Genomic DNA, 22,496 nt, shown 5'->3' on the forward strand with positions numbered 1-22,496 from the left:
CTGGGAAAGCACATCTCGCTGTCCCAACTCCAGCCGTCTTTAGCTGCAAGGGAACCAGACGCATGTACCTCTAACAAGAGAACGCGATAGTCAAATAAAATTTCTTTATCCTCTTTATACAAAGTTGTATTTATAAGCTTTATTCTACATAGTTACAGCTTTTAGTAAACTCATGAAACGGTTATTTTTCAGGTATCAAATACTTGCACCGCAGAAAATTAGTCACCGATTTACATTCACTCTATTTGCTGTCGGGGAGGAATCAGAAAGTCCTGTCCAGCGGATGCGAGCAGATGTACACTCGCTTCTCCAGGATCTGCTTTGCAGCTTTTTTAATAGAGTCATCCAGATTTTCATCTGCATCTACAAAGAAACAAGAGGACAGTGAACTGAAGGACTGTAAACAGCTTTTCCCAAGTTCGTTCAGAAAGGATTTTAGAATACAAATGCGAGATGCAAGTATTCTCAGTGCCATGAAATAATTCAACATTAACTTCTAAAAAGATTAACTCCTGCAGGTGGAGTTTCACACGCCAAACGCTCAGCTGGTCAGTACTTAACATTTGATCTATCTGGTTATTTAACATTTTCTTTCCTGGAGTGTTTGCTACTGACAGACTTTATATTCCTCCCTATGGGGGGAAAAAAAGTGTCCCAGCAGCTCGTTTTATCTATTAAATGAAGAGACTCTTCATATTCAACTGGTACCAGTTCTGTTCCTCACCTTAATTAAGGGCAGAGCAGAAATATTCTGTTGGTCACATCAAAACCACCTCCTTTCGTTAGGAGCCTGTGAAAGCTGCAAAACTATAGAAACTCTTATAGAACTTACATTTTTGTAATTGAGCCATGGCATAATTATTCTTGAAATATGCTTCCGTGCAGAAGATATTTGTAAGAAGTACCTGTGAAAATAGTAAAACTCAGTTAAAATCTAGTAAATTAATTTAGTAGAGAAACCAATATAGTAAAAATGCAGTTGTTTAAACTTCAGGATGTCTAGTTTTTGTCTCTTGATAAGGGAGCCCTGCATGCCGGTAAGGTACAGTGCAAACTTGGCTGTTACTTTGTCCCCACAGCCACCAAGCACGAGAGTGGGGAGGGCTCCCTCGCTCGGTACTGACCACGCGAAGGGGTTTACAGGCCCAAAATACGACGGCTCAAGCAAGGCTGATCAGTTTGGATTTGTCTAACCCTTAATTTTAGCAAACTGACTTGTCCTGTAGCATAACCGTTACCACGGAACTTCAAATACACTTCTACACAACCACCTGTGTGTCAGACCGTCAATCAATTTATTGAGAAAACAGCGTTAAGTTTCTGTCTGCTAATGTTTATAGGGAAAGAGTGGAACGCAGATGGACTGGAATGAGTCAGAGGCCGGATGGTGTCTCTTCACTCCAAAGCCCTTGGTGAGGCCGGACAGGCACACGCCGGGTGTTACAGCCACGTGGCCGCAGGAGCGCCGGCACTAACGGCGCGGCCGATGCTGGAGCACACTCACCTCGTGGTCATGATTTCTCAGGCCGATGCTGATAGACCGGCTGGCTCTGGAGATCGATGCTGTCATCGCGTATAAATTAATAACGATGTCGGCCACTCTCTTCAGAACCAACTGCTCATCCACTATTGTCTACAAGAGTAAAAGTGATTATTAGCTTGCAGTTCACTAAACAATTCCACCCCCCGCCAGACTTCTATCCAGGTTCATGCTTGTTCAGCACAGACAGGTAAGCTGTTGCACAGAATTTCTAAGCTACGTGAGAGTTTTGGATGACTTATGCTCTGCCTTCTAACGGTTTTGGATTAATTATGTTCCCCCTTTTAAACAGTCAGTCTGCCTACAAAAGCAGCAAAGCTATTCAAAAGATGTTTTGGTTAGGGTGGAATGTGGCAGAGCCTAGTCTGTCACAAAACTGAAAATCCAGGGCATTCCAAGTTGGGTCTCTCCCATTTTAACAGCAACACTTTGCACAGAGTAACTGGATTCATTTGCTGTGGAGGAAGGGCACAAATTCAAAAGCTGCTGGTACAGCTCTTCGTTTGGGAACAGCAAAGTGCTTCCAACAGCCACCGCAGCAGCCAGGATTTGTGCTTAAAGAAAATAATTCACCTAGGCTGCTGTTTGCTTTCTGCTTTAAACAGAAGTTGTCCATTATGAGTGTAGAATTTCGGTGTATTTTCTCACATTTAACGAAAACATGTGGTGCAAGGGAAGTCCTGACTCTCGCCCTATGCACAGTCCACTCCAGATTCCAGCGAGGCCACTTTGCTTGAGGATAAACTATTCAATAATGAAGGTAACGGACTAAAGAACAGTTACCTTGCCAAACCTGCTTAGTAGGCCTCTCACTGTTGTTCCAAAATAATAAATGTTTTCTTCAAGTTTCTTGGCACTTTCCTATAAAATAGAACAGAAAATACAACAATCTGAATAGCCTTCCATGGGAAAAACCAAGCACAGCCCTGCTCCCTTCGAACAGGACCCCTGGCGAAACAACGAGCACGTCACAGGGAAGCACGAGCTCCGCCTCGGCTGCCCAGGAGTTCTCAACTATGGCACACAATTAATATTATTTTTTAATTAGCGAGTCTATTGAAGAGAATACTGACGTATGCCCCAAGAACAGACTTTCCCCCTCTAAAAATGTGGCCGTTCAGTGTTCTGCTCGGTGCAGTGTTCGCCAGCAACTTGTAGTCATCAACCAGAGACACCTTTTAAGATGATCTTTCGCCATGTTACATGGTTTTCTTCCCAGCTAAAAATGAGAAAAACCATCGCATACCTAAGGAATGGGTTTATACACTGTTGATCTATTCCGTGATTCTATAAAATGTTGATTCTTTTCCAAGAAAAAGAAAGTGTTTAGATGCAACCCTCGTATCCAGAAATCCAACTACTACTAGAACTTCTCTTTGCAAGCACTGTTTTTTTTTATAAACACTCATCCAGTTTGCTGCAGAAAACACTCATCCAGTTTGCTGCAGAAACCCCGGTAAACACTGTTCTTGCTCTCTAAAATACGTATTGAAATTTTCTAGCTTTTACTTCCGGTAACTTTTCAGTATAGTCTTTATGCTTATACAAATAACAGTTTGAAAAATTCATATGCAACGTTTAGTTTTATATAGCAAACCTAATGAAGTGCTGCAGGTTTTGAAAACCCTGAACATCAAGATCATCTGGTTTGCAAATTCACCTATAGCCTCAAATTCCAGTATTAATCAGGAAGAAAATTTCTGGTATTATATATCTGGTATCATATGGTTTTTATTACTTCATAAATGCAACTCAATTCTTGTAATAAGAATGCGAGGAAGTGGGTTTGAAGCTATTTGGAGGAAACGCGTATTTAGCACGTCAGGTTGGAGCTGCTGCAGCTAAATCACATTTTATTTTTTTGGGAGGGCTATTTACCCCAAGGAGATGCCGGATTGTTATGGTTCCTTCTGTGACAAGTCCCAGCAAATCCTCCTACCTGTGTGCCCTGAAACGTCTGACCCACGGGACAGTATTGACAGGACAGTAAAACCGATTTCATTACAGTTTTTCAAAATGCAAATTGGAAAAACACACCAGATGTGTTTTTTTTCTATTAACAGAACGTTTAGTTTCAGTAATGAAAATTATTTACTAAGCGATTCATACAGATCACAGAAATTCTTACCTAAAACTGTGTTACTCTAAAACAGGCAAACCCCACTGCTTTGTAACTGAGCTGCTTATGAGGGACAAGGAGACCATTACAAACGGAGACTTAAACACTGCAAAGGCTCAATTTATAAAAATTACTAAAATGGACATAAACCTGGATTTGGTATAAACACAGACTTAAACAGTCTTCGTTTTACCTCGACAGGCACCCACATACTATCTATAACAAACTCCTTATGCCTTGCATCTGCTCAAATCTGTAAATCTCGCTGCTCCCAAGCGCAGGCTTTGTTTTGCACGGCCAGGCTCTCGAGCTGTGATGAGAAGGGAAGGGAATCGAACAGGAAGCAGCAGCACCTGGATGTGACCAGGGAGGGCTGCGTTTCCAATCCCACGTACCTGGAGGCTGGGATGTGCCACTCCACGATCACCGACCAGCCCATAATCCACTTTTCTGCCCATCGTGTCGCGTAATTTGTTCAGGAGCTCCCCCAGTGCCACTCCCACGTTTCCTTTCCTGATTTCTCTAAAACGTGAGGTGAAAAACAGCTGTTAAAGGCATTTTCTCTGCTTACAAGGGAAGTTTCAGGAGGTTCAGACAACCAGTTCAAATTCTAAATGCTCTACCGAAACCACCTGCAGTTTGTCTACGAATCCCCAAGCCTTTTGATCCATTTCACTGTGAAGCCTGGAGAACAATTACACAACCTTAAGAGTATATGATGTGGCTGCTGCTCACTTCCTCTCCAAATATTCCCCATAAATCAGTGTGTGTACTCAGCACAGCTCTCTTACCAACACACCTTTGCCACCAAGTCTTAAGTTACAGGATTTTACCTACTGGTCTCATAAGAAGGAATTTTACACGAGCTGGAGTTTTGAAGATAAAATACAGTAAGGCCAAGATTCCAAAATCTATAAAATATGCAATTAAAAAGAAATCTAAGACCCCTGTAACACTGAATTGTCTTTTAGACAGATAATACATTAAAAAAATACTGTTGAGTTTTTCCTCTACACCTTCTCCTCTTATCTACAGTTGAACAGTTATCAGGTTCTGTTGAGTTTACTAAAAAACTATTAGCAATAAACAGGAACATACTTAATTTTGTCTGTTAAGATTTTGCCTGCGTGTTGCATGCCCGTCAAAGCAATATACATTCGCAGAATTTCATTTGTTCCCTGTAAAAAATATAAAGTCAAATCAGTATCAAGTACACAGTATTTTCAGTATATATATATAAAAAAACCTCGACAGGCTGTGCTCACGTTTTGTACCCATTTTTTCCTCTAAAACTGCTTTTAATGTCTTAAATAATCTGTGTTGTGCTTTTCCTTGAAACATTCCAAAATGTATTTGGACTCATAAGACAAAAAGATGCTGCTGAAGAAATCACATTCATGCCAGAAGCTGCGCTCTCAGGTGGGTCTGTCTGAAGCGGTAACAGAATCTGGGGAGGTAGAGGATGTTCGGCTGCAGAGGGTCAGGGATACCAGGAAGCAACAAAAGCTAATTAATTAATTTTTTTAATTACTATTTTTTAAAGTGTATGTGTAAGTTTGAAGACTGGTTCTTGAGTTAACTCTGAAGTTTACAATATTAATGAATGTTTTCCATCCCTTTCTATTGCTCTGATACTAAAAGATTACGCTTCTTCCATCCACCCGTAAATGTCTGCTATTTTATCTCAGTTATAAATTCTGATTTCATTTAGCTGTGAAGTTGAGCTTCTCCTTATTAAACACACATATGTCTCACAAAGAAAAAGAAAATAGGTTATTTTTGAGTAACAAAATTTCTGCATTGTTCCTGTAAAGGAACATTTAAATAGTTTTAAAGTGGTCTGGTTAAAGCCTATCGCTGCCCGTGGCAGGGGGTTGGATTAGATAACCTCTAAGGTCCCTTCCAACCTAAGACATCCTACGACCTTATGAAAACTCCTCTGCTTTTGATTTTACACCTCGGAACGTCCGTTAGATTCACCAACATCAAAGCCCCAGGACGCAGGAGGACGACGTTACAGGTTGGCCGGGTTTGCTCCTTCAGCCACGCTGGCATCGACTCCTCCTACTGCCAGGAGACAAACCCCTGCGTGTGCTGCAGGAGCCGCTGGGCGACTGCTACGCACTCGGCTGTGGTTTCAGAGCTCTTGCTCGCATTAATTTTGCAGTTGAGATCTTTGCTGTCCTGACACCTGGAGGTAAATCATCATTTCTAAATGGTCCATCAAGAACAAACAAGTGTGGAACTCGGACTCAGACAAACACACGAATGGTCACTGACAATCCAGCCTGGAAACTGAATAAACTCCACAGCCATTTTATTTTTTTTTTAAAAAAATAAATGTGTTATCAGTAAGTTAACTAAATTTCTAAATTCATCTTTTGTGGGTTTCCCTACTTGTGAGAAGCACACAAGAGGAAAGGTTGTTCAAGAACAGCCACCAGCAGAGCACCTTAGCAATACTAAAAAAGGAAATCCTATTATTCTGATTAAAAACCAAAATGTTGCACATGCCTCTTAATAAATACTATCGCTTATGTACAAGAATAAAAGGAGAAAAAGGATGGCCAGCTTTGGGCTTAGGCAGACGGAGAACTCTGCCTCCATCTTGAGTCAGCACACACAATGACAGCTCTTTACTGAACACAAACCAACGGGTTCCTTTTGCCAGCCACAATACTTTTAGGCTTTTATGCTAACTTAGAATCTTCTAATCTGTTCCGGGACTGTATTTTTTCCTCACAACAGCATACTCAGAATAGCTGCAGATTTAGTTAAAAGCATCCAGAAATTTCTAAATATTTAAGAAAACTGTACATACAAACCAGTATACATATATATATACACACAAGTCCATATTTATGCTAATTTAGAATCTTCTAATCTGTTCCGGGACTGTTTTTTTTTCCTCACAACAGCATACTCAGAATAGCTGCAGATTTAGTTAAAAGCATCCAGAAATTTCTAAATATTTAAGAAAACTGTACATACAAACCAGTATATATATATATATACACACAAGTCCATATGTATTACCATGTTTCTGTATGATCAGTTTGTTCTTTTCACATGAAAAGCGGGTGCCAGTTCCTACTGAACCTCAGATTTGGTGGTTAGTCTATAGAAGCTGTTGTATCTTATTACAGGAAAGAACTCCCTGTACCTCTGAAGAAGTTTAGTTCCTCAGTTTTCTGTCCCAGACTTTGCAGCTGAAGGAAGGAATGCCTGTCCAGTTGAACAGGTTCAGGTTTACAGGGATGCGAGAGCGTGAATTGCCTTTTTCCAGCAAAAGCAGTGCGTTGATACTTGCCTCAAAAATCAGCAGTATCCTGGTGTCCCTGAGGTAACGTTCGTAGGGGTAATCTTTCATGTAGCCGAGGCCTCCGAGAATTTGCAGCGCTTCGCTTACGCAAGCCCACGCGCCCTCCGAGCTGAACACCTGCCGCAGAACAGCGTTTTAATGACCAGGCCACAGGCACACACAGGCTACGCTGCTCCCTTCGTTTACCTACGTGACACTGCTGTCAGGTTTTGGTACTGCTGTTCCTGAAGTCCTCTTACAAGCTTGCCTGAAACAGCATCCTCATGGCTCAGGGGCATATACAAAAAAATCTGAGGTAACCAACAGTACACGGGATATAGAGAAAACAGTAATGTCTATTTATTTTTGGTCTAGCTGAGGTTTTTGCGTCACACGTTGAAATGTAATACCCGAGCCTCTCGGCAACGTGGACTGGAGACTGAGAAACAGGAGAGGTGTGAGCCTGTATGAGGTGAGAGCCACGGGCAAGTGTTTGGATCAGCCGAATTACCTTGACCATGGCTGCCTCCACGGAGCAGTCTGGGAAGCCGGGCCTGTCCATCATGCCTGCGGTGAGGTAAGCCATGCTCTCCATCACATACGCCTTCACAGCCATGAAACTGAACTTCTCCTGCCAAACGGTAACGCAGGGAATCACACAGTAATCCAGATGCAAAACCAAACCTGAAACTTAAGAAGACAACTGCAGCTTTTGTACGATTAACGTGTTATCAGACACTAGTTAACAAGAAGTACTGCTGCAAAACAGTAAGGAAAATTCTAATGAGAAACATATTAAGAATGTTATTAATTATATTCATCATTCTAGACATTTAAAAGATCAGTGTACAGGAGTCTGTGCTAAGCTTACACAAATTTAAATTCTCTAAATCAGTACAGCCAAAAGAACCCCAACGTAATCTATGTCCTTGCACTCAGTCAATACAAAGCACAGAGATTTCGCTTTTACATGTTTTATTACCTGAATTAACCCGAAGTCGCTCAGTTTCTTATTGAACTGTTTCCTGGTACAAGCATACTCCGCTGTCATTTCTTAAAAAAAAATGATAAAAAATTAAAACCAATCTGTCTGAAACCAAGCAAAGTGTGACATTGCTGCTGAGGGGCTCTGCTGCCTGCCGGTGACACTGAAACCACGCGCAGAACGCCCCTCGCTGCTGCAGGAGCAGCAGTTTGCGAGAAACGCCCCCACAACGAGGGTGTTGATGCAGCCTGGGAACGGTGTGCCAAGGGCTTTGACACCAGAAGCTGAGGCGTGAACCCACCCTTGTTTTAGCGCAAATGCATTATTTCAGAGGGACTGCTGTTACTGCGCTGGGTCAGCTACTGGTAGAAACCAATTCTGTGACTCGTTACTGTGTCTAAGCTTTGAGACTTATTCACGTCGGAGATTATACCTTCTAAAAGTAACAGCACTTCTCTTAGCAGCTATAATGGAGAACGGCTATTCTCTTAGTAACAAAATTTTACCTCGGAAAAATTCAGAGGCAGTAGCTTTCCACTATACGAACTCAAAGAACTTCAGTGTTACAACTCCACAAACAGGCTTTTAATAATAATTTAAAATAAAAATATTTTGGTGTTTTAAAGAGGTCAACGCACGCTGTGACTGAGAGCACAGGGATGTATTTACAATCAAGACTCGTGATACCATTCGCTCACCCACCTATCAACTTTTTAATCATTCCAGCCGAGGCGCTGCCCATGCTAAATCTTCCACTGTTGAGGATGTTCATGGCAACCTGTGAAGAGAATGAACGGGTTTCAGGCAATGCTGTCACCACAAAACACCTCCTTAGGCCACGACAACAGTTTCTGCTATCTTGCTTCACGCTTTAGTGCTTTCCTGGATTTCATTTATCACTGGAACACACCTCCTACGCTGGGACACCGGCCCTCACATCGGTGAGCACAGCATTCGGCATCCCCATGGTAAGGCTTCAAAACTCGGCTTTTCAGGGGACCTACTACAACCAACGTCACATTTGAAACACTTTTCAGGTACTGACCTGGAAGCAATCCTCTATTCTAGCTACATTAAGGCATAACGTAGAGAAAAATGTATTTATCTGCCACTAGACAAGCAACATTCAAACTAGACAGCGCTGCTCAAGTTTATCAGATGTAGAAGAAAAACAGGATGTTGTTTAATGTGTGTCCCCAACAGCCAAATACAACATTTTTCTCTGCAAAATCGTGCAGATCCACATGCCAGACTCTCTGAGAAAGGTTACAGCAGGGAACTGAGCGGCGTTCTCCATGCTGGTGTCACCCTTCTCTGATGCAATGAAGAGGAGCCAAGGCCAGCGAGGCCAAGGCCAGAGGTCTGTCCTCCAGTATTTTTCAGTTTGGCAATGTTCATTCTACCAATAAGAAAATTTCAGTGCAGAGGGGGTAAAAAAAAAGGAAAAAAAAATCCTTCAGGCTTCTAAAAATCATTCGTAGTTGTTCCTCACTGCTTACCTTAAATCCCCCCCCTACTTCTCCAATCACATTCTCTATAGGCACTTTTGTGTTTTCGAAATGAACTTCACAGGCTGAAACACACAGTTAATAGCTGTTGAATTATTAGGCAGAAACAGTTAAAAGACATTCAGGAAAGTACTTTACACTTTTTCTAACTAGAAATATAGTTTTCCGAAGCTGCTCTTTAGGACAGATTTACATATGCTTTTCCAAAGAAGCTAGAATTTGGGAAAAGACTGCAGTTGACATCAATTACTGATGTAAAATACGCAAAATATAATTAATGTACATTGTGCAAACAGAGAACTACAGTTTTGTCTCTATTTTAAGGAACTGGCAGAGCAGTCAAGGCCAAATGAGAGGTGGCGAAAACCTATAACCACACTAAGCTCATGAAAAGCCTGTGAGAACGTACTTCTAGATTAAAGTTACGTGGCTACTGAATCTTCCGAGTAATTTCTTTCGCTGCACAATCCGAGAAGCTTCGCACAGGCAGAAAAGATTTACCCAACAGGGATTTCTTATTTCAGACCCCGCACTAGGAAGGCCTCATCAGAAAAGCTGTACAGTTATACGGAACAGATAACCATTTGCCTCTGCATTCAGATGATCTAAACAAATTAAAACACTCCAACAATTTCTGTTACCAGTTTCCAATGACTCTTACTATTGGATCCTCGGATGCCTAACTTATCCTCAGGTTTCCCGTGGGTGACTCCACCAAAATCCCGCTCTACGATGAAAGCGGTGATTTTGTCTTTTAGCTGCCCGTCTTTATCGACTACCTCTGTCCTGGCAAACACTGTGAAAATATCAGCAAGGCCACCGTTTGATATCCAAACCTGTTTCAAAAGAGGAAAGACATATAAGAAATAAATTTATTGTGATTTTGTGAGCACGGCTCTTAAGTATTTCGTAACAGACTACCAGAGAAGAGAGCAGTGAAAAACTGCTGCTGCTTCTTCCCTTAAATTCCAATGAGCATCCTGCCACTGGTTTTGCCTCTTGTGAGCTCATTTACAAGGAGAGGTGATCAAAGGGCCGTTAAGTTTAGAGCAACTACAAAAGCAGGTTGTACCACTGATTTGAATTAAATTAAAATCCGTGGTGCATTTTCATAAAAGCTTGGACGTCCCACTACTGATAGAAACTGCAGAGCCACTTTGCCCCCAATAATTTCAACTCTGACGAGGAATTGTCTGCATGAGGACAGATGAGCAGGGCTGCTGCTCCGGCGGGATGTGTCTGTTCAATCCCAGACAAACGCACGGATGACCACAGATCAAGCCTACGATGTATCGCAGATTTTTGAATCCAGTGCATCTCTACCTTTCCTCAACACTGATTTTTGCCATCGCTTCTTTTAGCAAGTAGCCCTATGGGATGGCAAGTTTTCTTTCAAAAATACCTAAAAATCTGGCAGGAAGAATGAAGAGGGGAGAAAACAGGGGTTTAGGGTTTGGGTTTTTTTGCCTGTGCTGAAGCTGAACACCATCAACTGGTGACAGAGAAGGAATTTAACAGAGTCACGTTTCCTATCTTTCTTACCCAGAGTTTCGTGAAGGTTATCCCCCTGTTCTTCTATTACCTTTGGCCCTAAACCAACACAGGTTTTCTTTTTGACGTGGTCATTCTTCACTAGCTTGGAAACCTCAAAATTCTGATGCAGCTGCCGAGCTAGCATCTTACTGCAATGCTGCAAAAGACAAGGATGCTTTCTGCAAACCCGGGACAGAAACCTGCCACACTTCCAGCCTGTGAGGGGGTACCTTGGAGCCATTCAGTAAGAAGTGTTTCCCATCTTCGCTGAGGGTTGCTCTTGTCTGGATGGACGCAGCATCGCTTCCACTAAAAGCCAAACAAGCAATCAACGTTTCAAGAAATAAACATGGCTTTAAAAAACAAAACTACACCTTTTCCCTCTTCCCATCCTCTCAAAAAAGAAATGCTTCTAGTTGTATTAAATAATGGCATATAAATTTTACTTTTTAACTACCAAACTTACTGGACTCGACGGCTCTAGAGAGATTTACTTCTATGTTAGGTTACCCAAGGGGACATTTTTCTTAACACGTCAATGACAATATCAATCTTATGACCTGACCAGAACGTTCAGAATGCCACAGAAGCAACTTTGTCGAGCTATGCGTTGAGCTATGTGAACATACAGTGAGACTGGCATCCTAAAACACAATCAAGTTTAAAAAAGGCTAAGTTGTTCCTCCAAAACTCGTATCTTGGCTTTATGTCCTAAGTGAAAAAATGCTCAACAGAAATGAAAAATAGACATGTGACAGTCTCTATCAGTGAGCAGTTGGGCACGTCAAATACCCTCTACAGGAGAAAAATCAGCTGACGAACTGCCACAAAGCAACCAAAAGTCTGCATTCCGTGATAAAAAGCTCAGGCCCTCTCTTGAATCACCACCTCATGACATAAGGTAACGAGCAGCACATCATCTCCTCCTTGAAAGAAGTTTCTGCATCCATAAATTAAAATGCCACAAGGGCTCACTCCAGGCTTTCAGCTGCAGACAGTTACTAAGTTCTTGGAACAGCCAGATCTCAGCTGGTATTTTAATAGGGTTAGATTTCTAAAATTCAGTTCTAAAAATGATTTGTTCTGAGCACTAGAACTAAGTTCTGTAAGAAGACTTAGTTAAAGTTACTAAGACTAGCTATCTCGTAAAAGAATACTGGCTCAATAAAGATGTTAAAGAATTTCAGAACACCGTTAGCCCTTGGTTTTTTTTTTTTTTCCTGTGTGTTACTTTCAAGTCCCTTCCACAGATCACTTTGTTAAAACACCTGTGCTAGTTTAAATTTTACTTACAAGTGGGATAGCTTTTACAGGGTCAAAACTATATACTGAAGGCACAGGCACCAGCTAGTAAAGATTTCATATATTAACCAATCAATCACTGGAATGAAGATTGTTTAACAAAAACCAAAATATTTTGGTGTTTTAGTGCTTTCTGAAACTTTCATGATTATAAAACCAGTACCTTCCAGGCTCAGTGAGACAAAAAGCTGCAATGTGCTCCCCAGATGCCAGTCTAGGCAGGTACTTTGCCTTCTGTTCGTCAGTGCCAGCAATGAGGATCCCCTAAAGAAAGAATTAATGGAAAACTTTTCAGCCATGTGGAAAAAGAAACAAAGTCGACAAGCTCTGCCAAGTTCAAGAAGCCTGATTTGCAAATGTTATGGCACAGCAAGAGACAGTTTTATTAACAATAGACATGTTTATCAGACGTGAAATATATCAAGGTTCTCATCAGACCGTTATTCAAATTCCCAAAGGAAGGGGCTTACTGCTCAGAGTAGGTTTCGCTGTGTTTGTGTTTTCTGTGCAGAGTTAACTGTTTTGAGAAAGGCACTGAGATAGTCCTTCCCTTATAACTTGTCATACCTTTGTTACTATCACTGTAATTTTATTTTAATGACCTCTAGAGCAGTAATTTTCAAAGCTCCTAATCAGAGAACAGAACACACAATGTACTTGGGTTCCAACATTCAACAGCTTCTTGTGAGAGTGCACTTAAGTTAATTATCTCTGTTGTATTATTTTTTGGACAGGAGGTTTCTTATGAAGGCCAAGCAAAACACAAAAATACATGATAAAGCTAATTAATCAATGGTTGAATAGCTAAGATCCAATTACTCAACAAAATTAGGATTAACCCCAACTGGCCACAGCAGGAGACTAACAGGGGTTGTGTCTTACACTACACTTCTTTACAAGCCAGCCCAGCTCTATCTACGTGTAAAGTATTCTTTAACAGGCATTATCATCTCAGTGTTTCCAGGAGTACTAATTGTCTTCTGCACTTCATATTCAGACTCCGTGCTGCCCAGAAGCCTTACACCCTGGCAGAGGGTGCTGGGAATGCTAACAACGAAGCTGACGCGGGAGCGTTGCACCTGATTGATGCTTCGCTGGTAACTGTTATTTGCTGCATCCACATTCCACAGGTACACAGACTCACCTCTTCTTTGCAAGTTTCGTAGAACTATCTGACATAAAAGAAGAGCATTACCTTAAGCCCAATGGCTTGATGAGCTGCCAGAGTAACTGCGATAGATCCATCCAAAGACGTGATTTCTCCCAAACGTGCGTACATGGTGTTTGAGAGACCAAGGCCACCTGGAACAAATATTAGGTTTTGTTCTAAGTAAATACCTTACAATCTTGCCCCTTCCCCCAAGAAAATTGCTTTCAAACACAGAAATATGAAGAATATAACACTATTAACCGGAGAGTGCCTTAGCACAGACTGGATGCAGTCTGCCCACAACTAAGTACCACACTGCTGCGGCTGTGCCAGAAGAATAAATTCCAAAAATATTAAGTACAAGTTGTTCGGGATTTAGTTCTAGGCAGAAAGTAGCTGCGTTTGTGTTTGAGCATGCATCCGCACACAGCACAACCCACGTGAACCCAACGTGAAAATGGTGAAAGATCCCGTACAAAGAGTGCTCCAGTCCAAATTTCTGTGCTATTTTTGACGACGCTTTCAGGCAACGTCAGAAACCCACAGAGCTTTGCAGCTGGCTAGCTGCAGGCCAGCGGCAGAGGGAGCAGTGCTGGACAAGCTCCAGGACACGAGAGCCAGGCTGGCCCCAGCTTCACTGCGAAGGGGGCAGAAACTGACCCAGACAACAAACGGACACAGAACAGCTCCCAAGCAGCTTCCAAACCAGTACTGGAAAAGGATAAACTGCAACGCTTCAAAGAAGTCTTTAATCAAAAAACGTGAATATGCCTAGAAGCAAACTTCACACTGACACAGCCTTTCTGGAGGGATTTTGTGATCTGCTGCTGCAAACGCAGAGAGCATGGTAAGGAGCCTGAGAAGAACAGAAGCAGGATCGATCAAAGCTGCATCTGTACGAGCCTAACGTTCAAGATTTTTGTATCGTCAGGATTAGAATTCCTGCTTCCCATAATGCAAGAGTACTTGAGGTACCGCTGCTGAACGAACAACTTGATCTAATCAAGGCAATCTTTCAACCTGGTTAATAATTTTCTACCTGGCTCAGTGGGGTAAGTCAGGATAACGAACATTTATTTCAGCAGATGTCTCAGAGGTCCTACTGTTTTATGTGTCGCAAAGAAATGCAAGAACAACTCTCCCCGATACCGTCAGTCTCCTCTGGAGCAGGCCGACATGAATTAAACCTCGTGCTCCTCCCATCTATGCGCTCTTACTTCTTTTCCCCTTTCTAAGCAGCGCTGGGTTTGAGATTCAGCTTGGAGACTACTGACGATGCGCACGGTAATTCCAGCGATGCCCGCGTTAGAGAGACATCACTAGACGAGTTACACGAGCTTCACATTTCCCAATAAAGTTCTACATTTTATTTCTTCTTGCAAACACGTCACTATTACAAACCATTACGCAAAATGCCACGCAACGCATGGAGCACTGCACATGTGTGAGTTTTAAAATATGACAAGCACGACCAACAAAAATACAGTACATTTAAATTATAGAAAATGGGAAATAACCTCGTTAGAACCATATTACCCATGGTGCAGGAAAAATCAGCTTGTTTATAGCGACGTGACTGCTTTCCATTTTCCGTTTTTTTATCCGGCATACATACAAGACAAGAGGACCACGACTTTCTACAAGTATAGTACACGGATCACAACCTTTTACAAACTGGAAGCTAAGAGAATAGTAACTCACAAGCTTCAGAACAACACAGGATCAAAACAACAACAACACTTCATTAAATTCAGGTGTGATTTTGAAGTCAGATCCATTGACTTTGAGATTCTTTTAAGAATTACCAGCAGGAAACTTATTTCTCCTTAATGAACAGTATGTTACACTTCCAACATCACGACGCTTCCTAGCGGTCTGCTCTGAGTTCTACCCTCTGTTCTTTGCTTCCAACACTTAGTGGACACTAACCTCCTGCCTTCCCCTTCTTAACTCCTAAATACCTCTCTTGCTCCCATCGGGGTTAAGGTGCACTGTCCGATTGTTCCTTCTTTCCTTTTTCAAGACACTATCCTGGAAGAGAAAAACTTCAAAGTGCCTGCAAACCTCTTTTCTATCTTAATCTTGCATCACCCTGCCCAGTTCCGAATAACCATGAAAAACCATTTAATACCATTTCCAATGCGGTTCAAAAGCATTAATTAACAAGTCATTAATCAACAGAGATCACAATATGTCAGAGTAAGTGCACGTTGTCCAACAGACTTTAGCAGATTTGTATAAAAACCCTTTAAAGAACTGCAATCAGTGCAGCACAGCAGCACTAGTTATGGTGCCTAATACAACGAACAAAACAGGCATAACAAAAAAATGCTACGAAAATCCAGTTATTACTTTAACACCAAGTAAATACCAAGGTATGTCTCCAGCTTTATAGAGTAGTATTGTAATTGCTGGAAAAAAAAGAAGTTTCACACTATTCTCTAAAAATTTAGGGACTTCCCCCCGAAACTATCTTCAGCAGATGGTCAAACACAGTTTGGTCTTCCTCCGAGTTCCTCTACAATAGAAACTGGACAATGCGATAATCTCGTTTCCTTAGGAATTTCAGGTACAATACTACTTTCAATCCTGATTTTTATTTTATGCATAAGAACAACATCTTCTTGAGAATTCCTTTGCAAGTTTAAACGTTAATCTGCTGAGGAGCTAATGTCTCTGTGCTCAGTCAGCGCTGTAACATCCTTTAAACTTTTTGTTTAATGCTATACTTTTAATAAATCAACATTATGCTTGTACACTTCTATGTGGTCAAACACATTCCAACCTGTCAAGGTGACAGCTTTGACAGATCAGTTCCACGCGACCCTGCAGTTTGAAGCCAGCGCAATTTTAGGAACCATCAGCAAGAACTTCTAGTCCCACAGAACGTCAAGCTACTCGACTGCATCCAAAAAAAGAACAAAAAGGAAAATGCTATGTCAAGAGGAATTTACACCATCTAAAATTAGTTTTAGGCACGCGAGGCAAGAGTACACAGAGCTCCCTACACAGCCCGCAGACATTCTGGGTGACGCCATCTCTTTATTAACTCCTGATTTAGACATCCGAGCCCAAAGACTACCCAGGGAGTGGTACAGACACATTTTGCAAGACCCCAAAATGAATTACTTAATCCAGGCTACCAGGTTACTCTTCTGCGATCGTTTACTCACCATATTCCTCTGGGATCTGCATGCCAAAGAGACCCAAGTCCTTCAGTCCTTTTAAAGTTTCAGGCGGGATTTTGGCATCTCGATCAATCTTTTTAGAGTCCACTACAAACACAGAAGGTTTTATAATTTCAAACTCTGTTCCTTAGAGCTGAAAAAAAATTTCTTGAGACGGCAGCGTTCACAAATCAGAGCCAAGGTCAGCACATGCTGCGACTTCGCAGCGGCATGATCTCTGACCTAACTTTCAGTCTGAGAGCCCAGACCTGAAGAACTAAAATAACCTGGAGAAAAAGGGGCTGCTGGAGCATCCTTGCTGTCATTTTCCTCCAGTTTTCTGAAACATCTTGCAAAAAGACACAGTGCTTGCTGCACCGGACACAGACATACTTCTCACCCCTAATTTAAGATACCTTTTTCAACCTTAACGATTCTGCAAGTGATAAGAACTACTCTTTCCGGCTTCAGCCTGATCCTACTTACTGTCCCGTTCGCTCTCCTTGCTTGGCGAGCGGAGAAGTCCCAACCCCTAGAGTGGTTTCGGTAACACTACGGACACAGCGCGTTGGCTGGGGGCTGTTTGCCGCCCTAGCCCATCCTCCTCCCTGCAGAGTGAACAATGATCGTTTTTAGCTGCCCGACGATGACCGCAGTGACAAACCCTAAACACTGCAGCAGGAAGTCCCAATTGTGGTGGTCTTGGTTTGAGAATACCAAGAGAAAAAGTTTTCTAGGGCTGCCTGGAACACACGGCAATCACAGCGGGGACACTGTTTCTGGAGAACAACGCTCCACTTAGCGTAGCCCACCTTATTACACATTCCAAGTCAAAATATAGAACCAGCTGGAAGGTCCCAAGAATACTGACTATGGCTGTAAAGTCACAAAATCTACAGGAAAAGGACTTGAAGTGGGAAAATCACAGTTTTTATTTCATTTTCTCAAAACGCATACAGGTTGTGCATGTTAGCAGATTTCATGAGCAGAACAGGCAAATTTCCAGGATTTGCTACCTGCACCATGTCTAGGTCACGACTGAAAAAAAAACTAATTAAAAAAAAGTACATAAATGAGTTAATTACAAAAATCTCGTTCTTCTGAGCGATTCGGATTCTTGGGGGATTACAAGAGCTGTTCTGTACTGCGACAGCAAAAATAAACAACAATCGCATTAAGCAGCTCGGGGAGGCTGTAAGCTGCGATTTGCTATCTGCACTATGTCTAGGTCATGACTGAAAAAAAACTAATTAAAAAAAAGTACATAAATGAGTTAATTACAAAAATCTCGTTCTTCTGAGCGATTCGGATTCTTGGGGGATTACAAGAGCTGTTCTGTACTGCGACAGCAAAAATAAACAACAATCGCATTAAGCAGCTTGGGGAGGCTGTAAGCTGCAGCAAAAGGAACACGTTTCCAAAACGTACACAAAAAAGAAGTAACGCTGCAAAAGCGATGGAGTGTCCCTAAAGAAACCTCACATTCACGCCAGTTAAATGAAGCTTTTAGCTTCTGTATGAAAAACAATAAGGGGAGGCAACTAAACATTCTGATGCACTTCTAAGAGAAGCTACTCAGAAAGAAAACTCTTTAAAAAAAAAGACTTCTTATTCCCCATGTTACTTTTTTAGGCTGCACAGTATCAGATACATATTCGTGGTGCGCCATTGACTGTTCTGGGGAGAGAAAGGGGTTTTATTCTCTCTTCATTATGCCCAGCCAGACCTACCCAGGGTGTCCAAACTTTGTCAGGCTTCATAATGACTTCCCTGAGATGAATTTCCTTACCCAGTGCCAATCACACTGAGTTTAAAAGTCTAAGGCTACTCTCTGATGCTACTTTTACCACACCCTTAAGTTACCCTGAATAACTAAATGGAAATAGTCATGAACTCAAACAAAGACAAGCAATTTCCACCTTCAGCTAGGACCATAATTTGACACTTTTATCCCTCCCTTAAACATCAGATTTTTTACTCAATAAATTATATTTCCCAACAGAGCAAAGAATTTAAAAATGTAATCTGCATAAATTCTTAACTTACTGTCAGTGAGCAACATTAAAATTCTATAGCGAAAATTACCTGAATCTCATCAACTGTGATCTCCTTCGAACTCCTGCGGTGTTTCGCAATCTAGACCAAGTACCTTTGTCAGCGGGAAATCTGAGACGACACTGTTCAACTGCCTCAGAAACTGCTGTCTGTAAAATCCAATTTTTGTGCAATTGTTCTAGAATTGGCTTATCTATTGCACCAGTAATAGAAGAAATGCTCCGCAACACTACCTGGAATGCATACGGCTATTATGACTTTTCTCAAACAGGATCGCTACTCTCAGGCTGAAAAAACAAATGTTTTTCAGAGCTTCTCCAAGAGCCAACTTTTATTAATATCTCTGCTGAATTTTGCTGAAATCACTTTCAGTACTGTGGGACAGTAAAGAAGTTTCAGAAAGAATTCACAATATATGGAAGTGGTAAATAGCATTATTCAGCCAGGCTAAAACCAATTTCAGATCCTACCTCTATCCCAAAATTCTTTTACTTCCTGTTCTCCTATTTATTTTTCTGCAGACATGTCTTCTCAGCAGCATCCAAATACTCTATATAAAGGGCCATAAATGAACATGCCTGTAGAACCAGCAGCACTACAACTAGCAATAAACACATAAAATAACTTCAAGTATGGTAACTTTATTCAACTGCTATAGTTAGATCATTTTGCAATCACTGAATCATTTAGTTGAATAAGAACCTAATAACTCTACCTTCTTCATCGAAGAATTTTTGTACAGGTCCTACAAACTGGTTGATTTCCTCTAGTTCTTCATTGCTTATTTCTGGGTAAGGGAAAACTTCTTCCTAAAGTAAGAGACAAATTTTATATATATATTTCTTAAAAAATGTGAATCATGCAATTGAAATAAAATTCAAGAGCATATGCCTTTCAGATACTAGACTGCAAAACTGTGCACATTTAAAATTGTGGAAAACGCTCAGAAACAGAAGCAGTCTTATCTGATGAAATCCACAGGGCTCAACTTTACTACATACCAAAACCAAATCTGAAGGCATTAGCTGAAAAATAGAAACATTAGGGAGAAATAAAGAGATTTTAAGACCTGTGAGGATGCAACCACGAATTTTGTGAACGTGATCTCACTCCGGGATTGAAAAAATAAATCATTAATGTAAATTTGTATTAGAATCATTTTACTATTACAATGTTTTCAAAGCTCGGGCCATAAACACCATCCCTTGGAAACACACAGCACATTCCAGCCGTTTAATGTCACCAGGACAAAGGTTAGTGAGCTCCACACCACCCCTTATCAGCACCCTGGTACTTTGGTCGTGGCCTGGAAGCAGACAGGTAACTAGGTGAAAGAAGTGAAAAGCTACATGAGAAGCACGCCTCTCCTTTTTATCACCTTTGCCCACCTTTGCCCAAACAAAACCGTTCACGATAGTCTGAAGAATCATGTCAGCTCAAAACAAACCCAGGATCTAGTAAATGCTACAGTTTTTCAGGAAGCTGCTGTACCAAAATTCGAGAGTTAAATAAAAATCTGAACAAGGGTTTAATGGGATGGAGTCTGACTGCTAACTGTCAGTACACTTCACCTCACAAGGTCTGTTTTGGGAGACTATATAGTTCAACTTGTTTCAGCGGATCTGAGTTGTTCCTTTTTTCAAATTATTTAACCCTGTGTTCTCTGATAAACCCTGGAATCTCTGATAAATGCGTACTCCAAACCTTAGATTCAAATGTACTGTTTTAATAGAGTGCTGTAGCTCAAATTTGTAACTTCTCTGTTCAGCCGCATCTCAAGCCACAATAGGAACTTCAATCTTTCCTATAAAAATTGTAAGCAAAAATTTACATGAAGTCTTGTTCCTCAAAGTAAACAGAGGATAAGCTGGCAGAAGTTTTGCGGAATGCAGTTGTTCAGACACATATTTCTGTAGGGAATTTGCTAGGCTTGCAAGAACAGGTGACTGTGGTTGAAAGCCGCCCTTCAGATTGGTTGCTCTTGAGCATTAAGAATCGCATCACGCATTGCAGGTGCAAACAGGTCAGTTTATTTAACCCAGCTTTAGCTGGGAGGCCAGCTGAAACACCTGAGAGTAAACAGGCCTGGGCTGCAATAGGGAGCAGCAGCTGCCACTAGAATGGCACTTAGATTGTCACGGGCTTGAGTCTGATGGTTTTTTTTTGGTAAAAGCAGGGGTAGACTTGTAAAAAACTTCAAGAGCCTCCCCCACCCCCAGGTAGGGTTGGACCTGCCTCTGGCCAGGGCCAGGCCAAGCAGTGCCTCTGCCATCAAGGTACTGAAGAGGCGACCCCAATGTTCTGTCTTTCTCTTTTGGTTTTGTCTTGTGTTGAGCTGTCCTGTCTTTAGTGTTGGGGAGTTTTTTCTGTTGGATGACAGGGAGGTGAGAGTAGAACAAAGCAACACTGCCCTGAGAAGAAAGAGTCCTTGGGAAGAGAGAGAGAGGGAGAAGAGTCCCTGAGGAGGAGAAGCCTGCCAGAGCAGGACCTTTCCCTGGAGCCCTGTGGTGGCTGAGATGGCAGGAAGGTGACTGCTCGTCATCTGAGAACGTCCAGCGTGTGTTGGTATGTGCAGAGCCCCAGGCCAGAGGGGAGAGAGACCGAGCATCAGCGGGGCACGTGCCTGAAGTGCCCCTTGGCCCCGACGGACTCATGAGGAGAAAGAAGATGCCTCCTGTGACATGGACACCACGTGGCAGGAAGGAGAGACGCGATGAGCCCTCTTTCTCAAGGAGCTGCCGTGGACACTGAGCAATGGCCAGAGGGACTGCACTCCCCACCCCCTGCCCCCCTTGCGCTGATGGGGGAAGGAGGTAACTGGGAGGACGGGAGGGATGTCGGGGAGGGGAGAACAGTATTTAAGACTGAGTCCTAATTACTGATGTATTCCTCTTACTACCCTACTTCGTAATTGGTGGTGGTGAATTAAATCTATGTTTTCTCCCCAAGTCGCTCTGGTTCTTTACCCGTCATTTTAGATGGCAGATTACTACCCTCCCTATCCTTAATCTCAAGCCCTGGAGCCTTTTTAGTTGAAACTTCCCTCAACATCACTGTGGAATTGGGAGTGGAGGGAGGAGTGAGCTGGACATCACATGGTTCTTTGTCCCAGTTGGCTTGAACCCCAACCCAGTTTCACAGGGACACCTTATTTCCTCAATTTGGCATGAGGGCAGGAAGGCTCTTCCCAGGGAGCTGGACAGGCTGGATCAACAGGCCATGGCAACTGTATGAGGCTGGGTCCTGCCTTAGGCCACAACAATCCCCTGCAGGCTCAGAGAGGAGGCGCTGGAAAGCTGCCTGGCAGAAAAGGATCTGGGAGGGCTGGTCAGCAGTGGCGAAGGACAAGACAGCAGCGTGCCCAGGGGACCAAGAAGGCCAATGGCGTCCTGGCTTGTATCAGCAATAGTGTGGGCAGAGATTGTCCCCCCGTACTCAGCACGGGTGACGCTGCACCTCGAATCCTGGGTTCAGTTTTAGGCCCCTCCCGACAAGAAGGTACTGAGGTGCTGGAGTGGGTCCGGAGAAGGGGAACAAAGCGGGGGAGGTGACATCTGGAGAACACACCTTATGAGGAGCAGGTGAGGGAACCGGGGTCACCTGGCCTGGAGAAGAGGTGAGAGCTTCCTACACCTATCTGAAAGGAGATTGTGGTGAGGTGGGGGGGATGATCTCCTAAGAGAGAAGTGACAGGACAAGAGGAAACGGCCTCAAGCTGTGCTAGGGAGGTGTATACGGGACACCACAGAAAATGTCTTCACTGAAAGGCGTGTCAAGCCCTAGCACAGGCTGCTCGGCAAAGCGCTGTAGGCACCACCGCCGGAGATGTTCATAAG

The 22,496-nt window shown here is 42.5% G+C and overlaps 1 protein-coding gene across 1 annotated transcript; it reads right to left on the minus strand.

The window, feature by feature from the left end:
• Window positions 1-262: 262 nt before the first annotated feature.
• Window positions 263-19,469, minus strand: ACAD9 (acyl-CoA dehydrogenase family, member 9; the record flags this gene model as incomplete). Its single annotated transcript, XM_009865351.1, has 17 exons — window positions 263-363; window positions 833-905; window positions 1,505-1,633; window positions 2,324-2,401; window positions 4,055-4,181; window positions 4,758-4,837; window positions 6,970-7,098; window positions 7,472-7,591; window positions 7,943-8,013; window positions 8,648-8,723; window positions 9,445-9,518; window positions 10,115-10,289; window positions 11,217-11,295; window positions 12,452-12,552; window positions 13,484-13,590; window positions 16,612-16,713; window positions 19,376-19,469. Coding segments are annotated over 17 exons (1,716 nt in total), but the record flags the coding sequence as incomplete, so codon positions are not given.
• Between the last annotated feature and the right edge of the window lie 3,027 nt (window positions 19,470-22,496).

This window comes from Apaloderma vittatum, unplaced genomic scaffold, assembly GCF_000703405.1.
Source record: "Apaloderma vittatum isolate BGI_N311 unplaced genomic scaffold, ASM70340v1 scaffold12702, whole genome shotgun sequence".
In the NCBI taxonomy this organism is placed as follows: Eukaryota; Metazoa; Chordata; class Aves; order Trogoniformes; family Trogonidae; genus Apaloderma; species Apaloderma vittatum.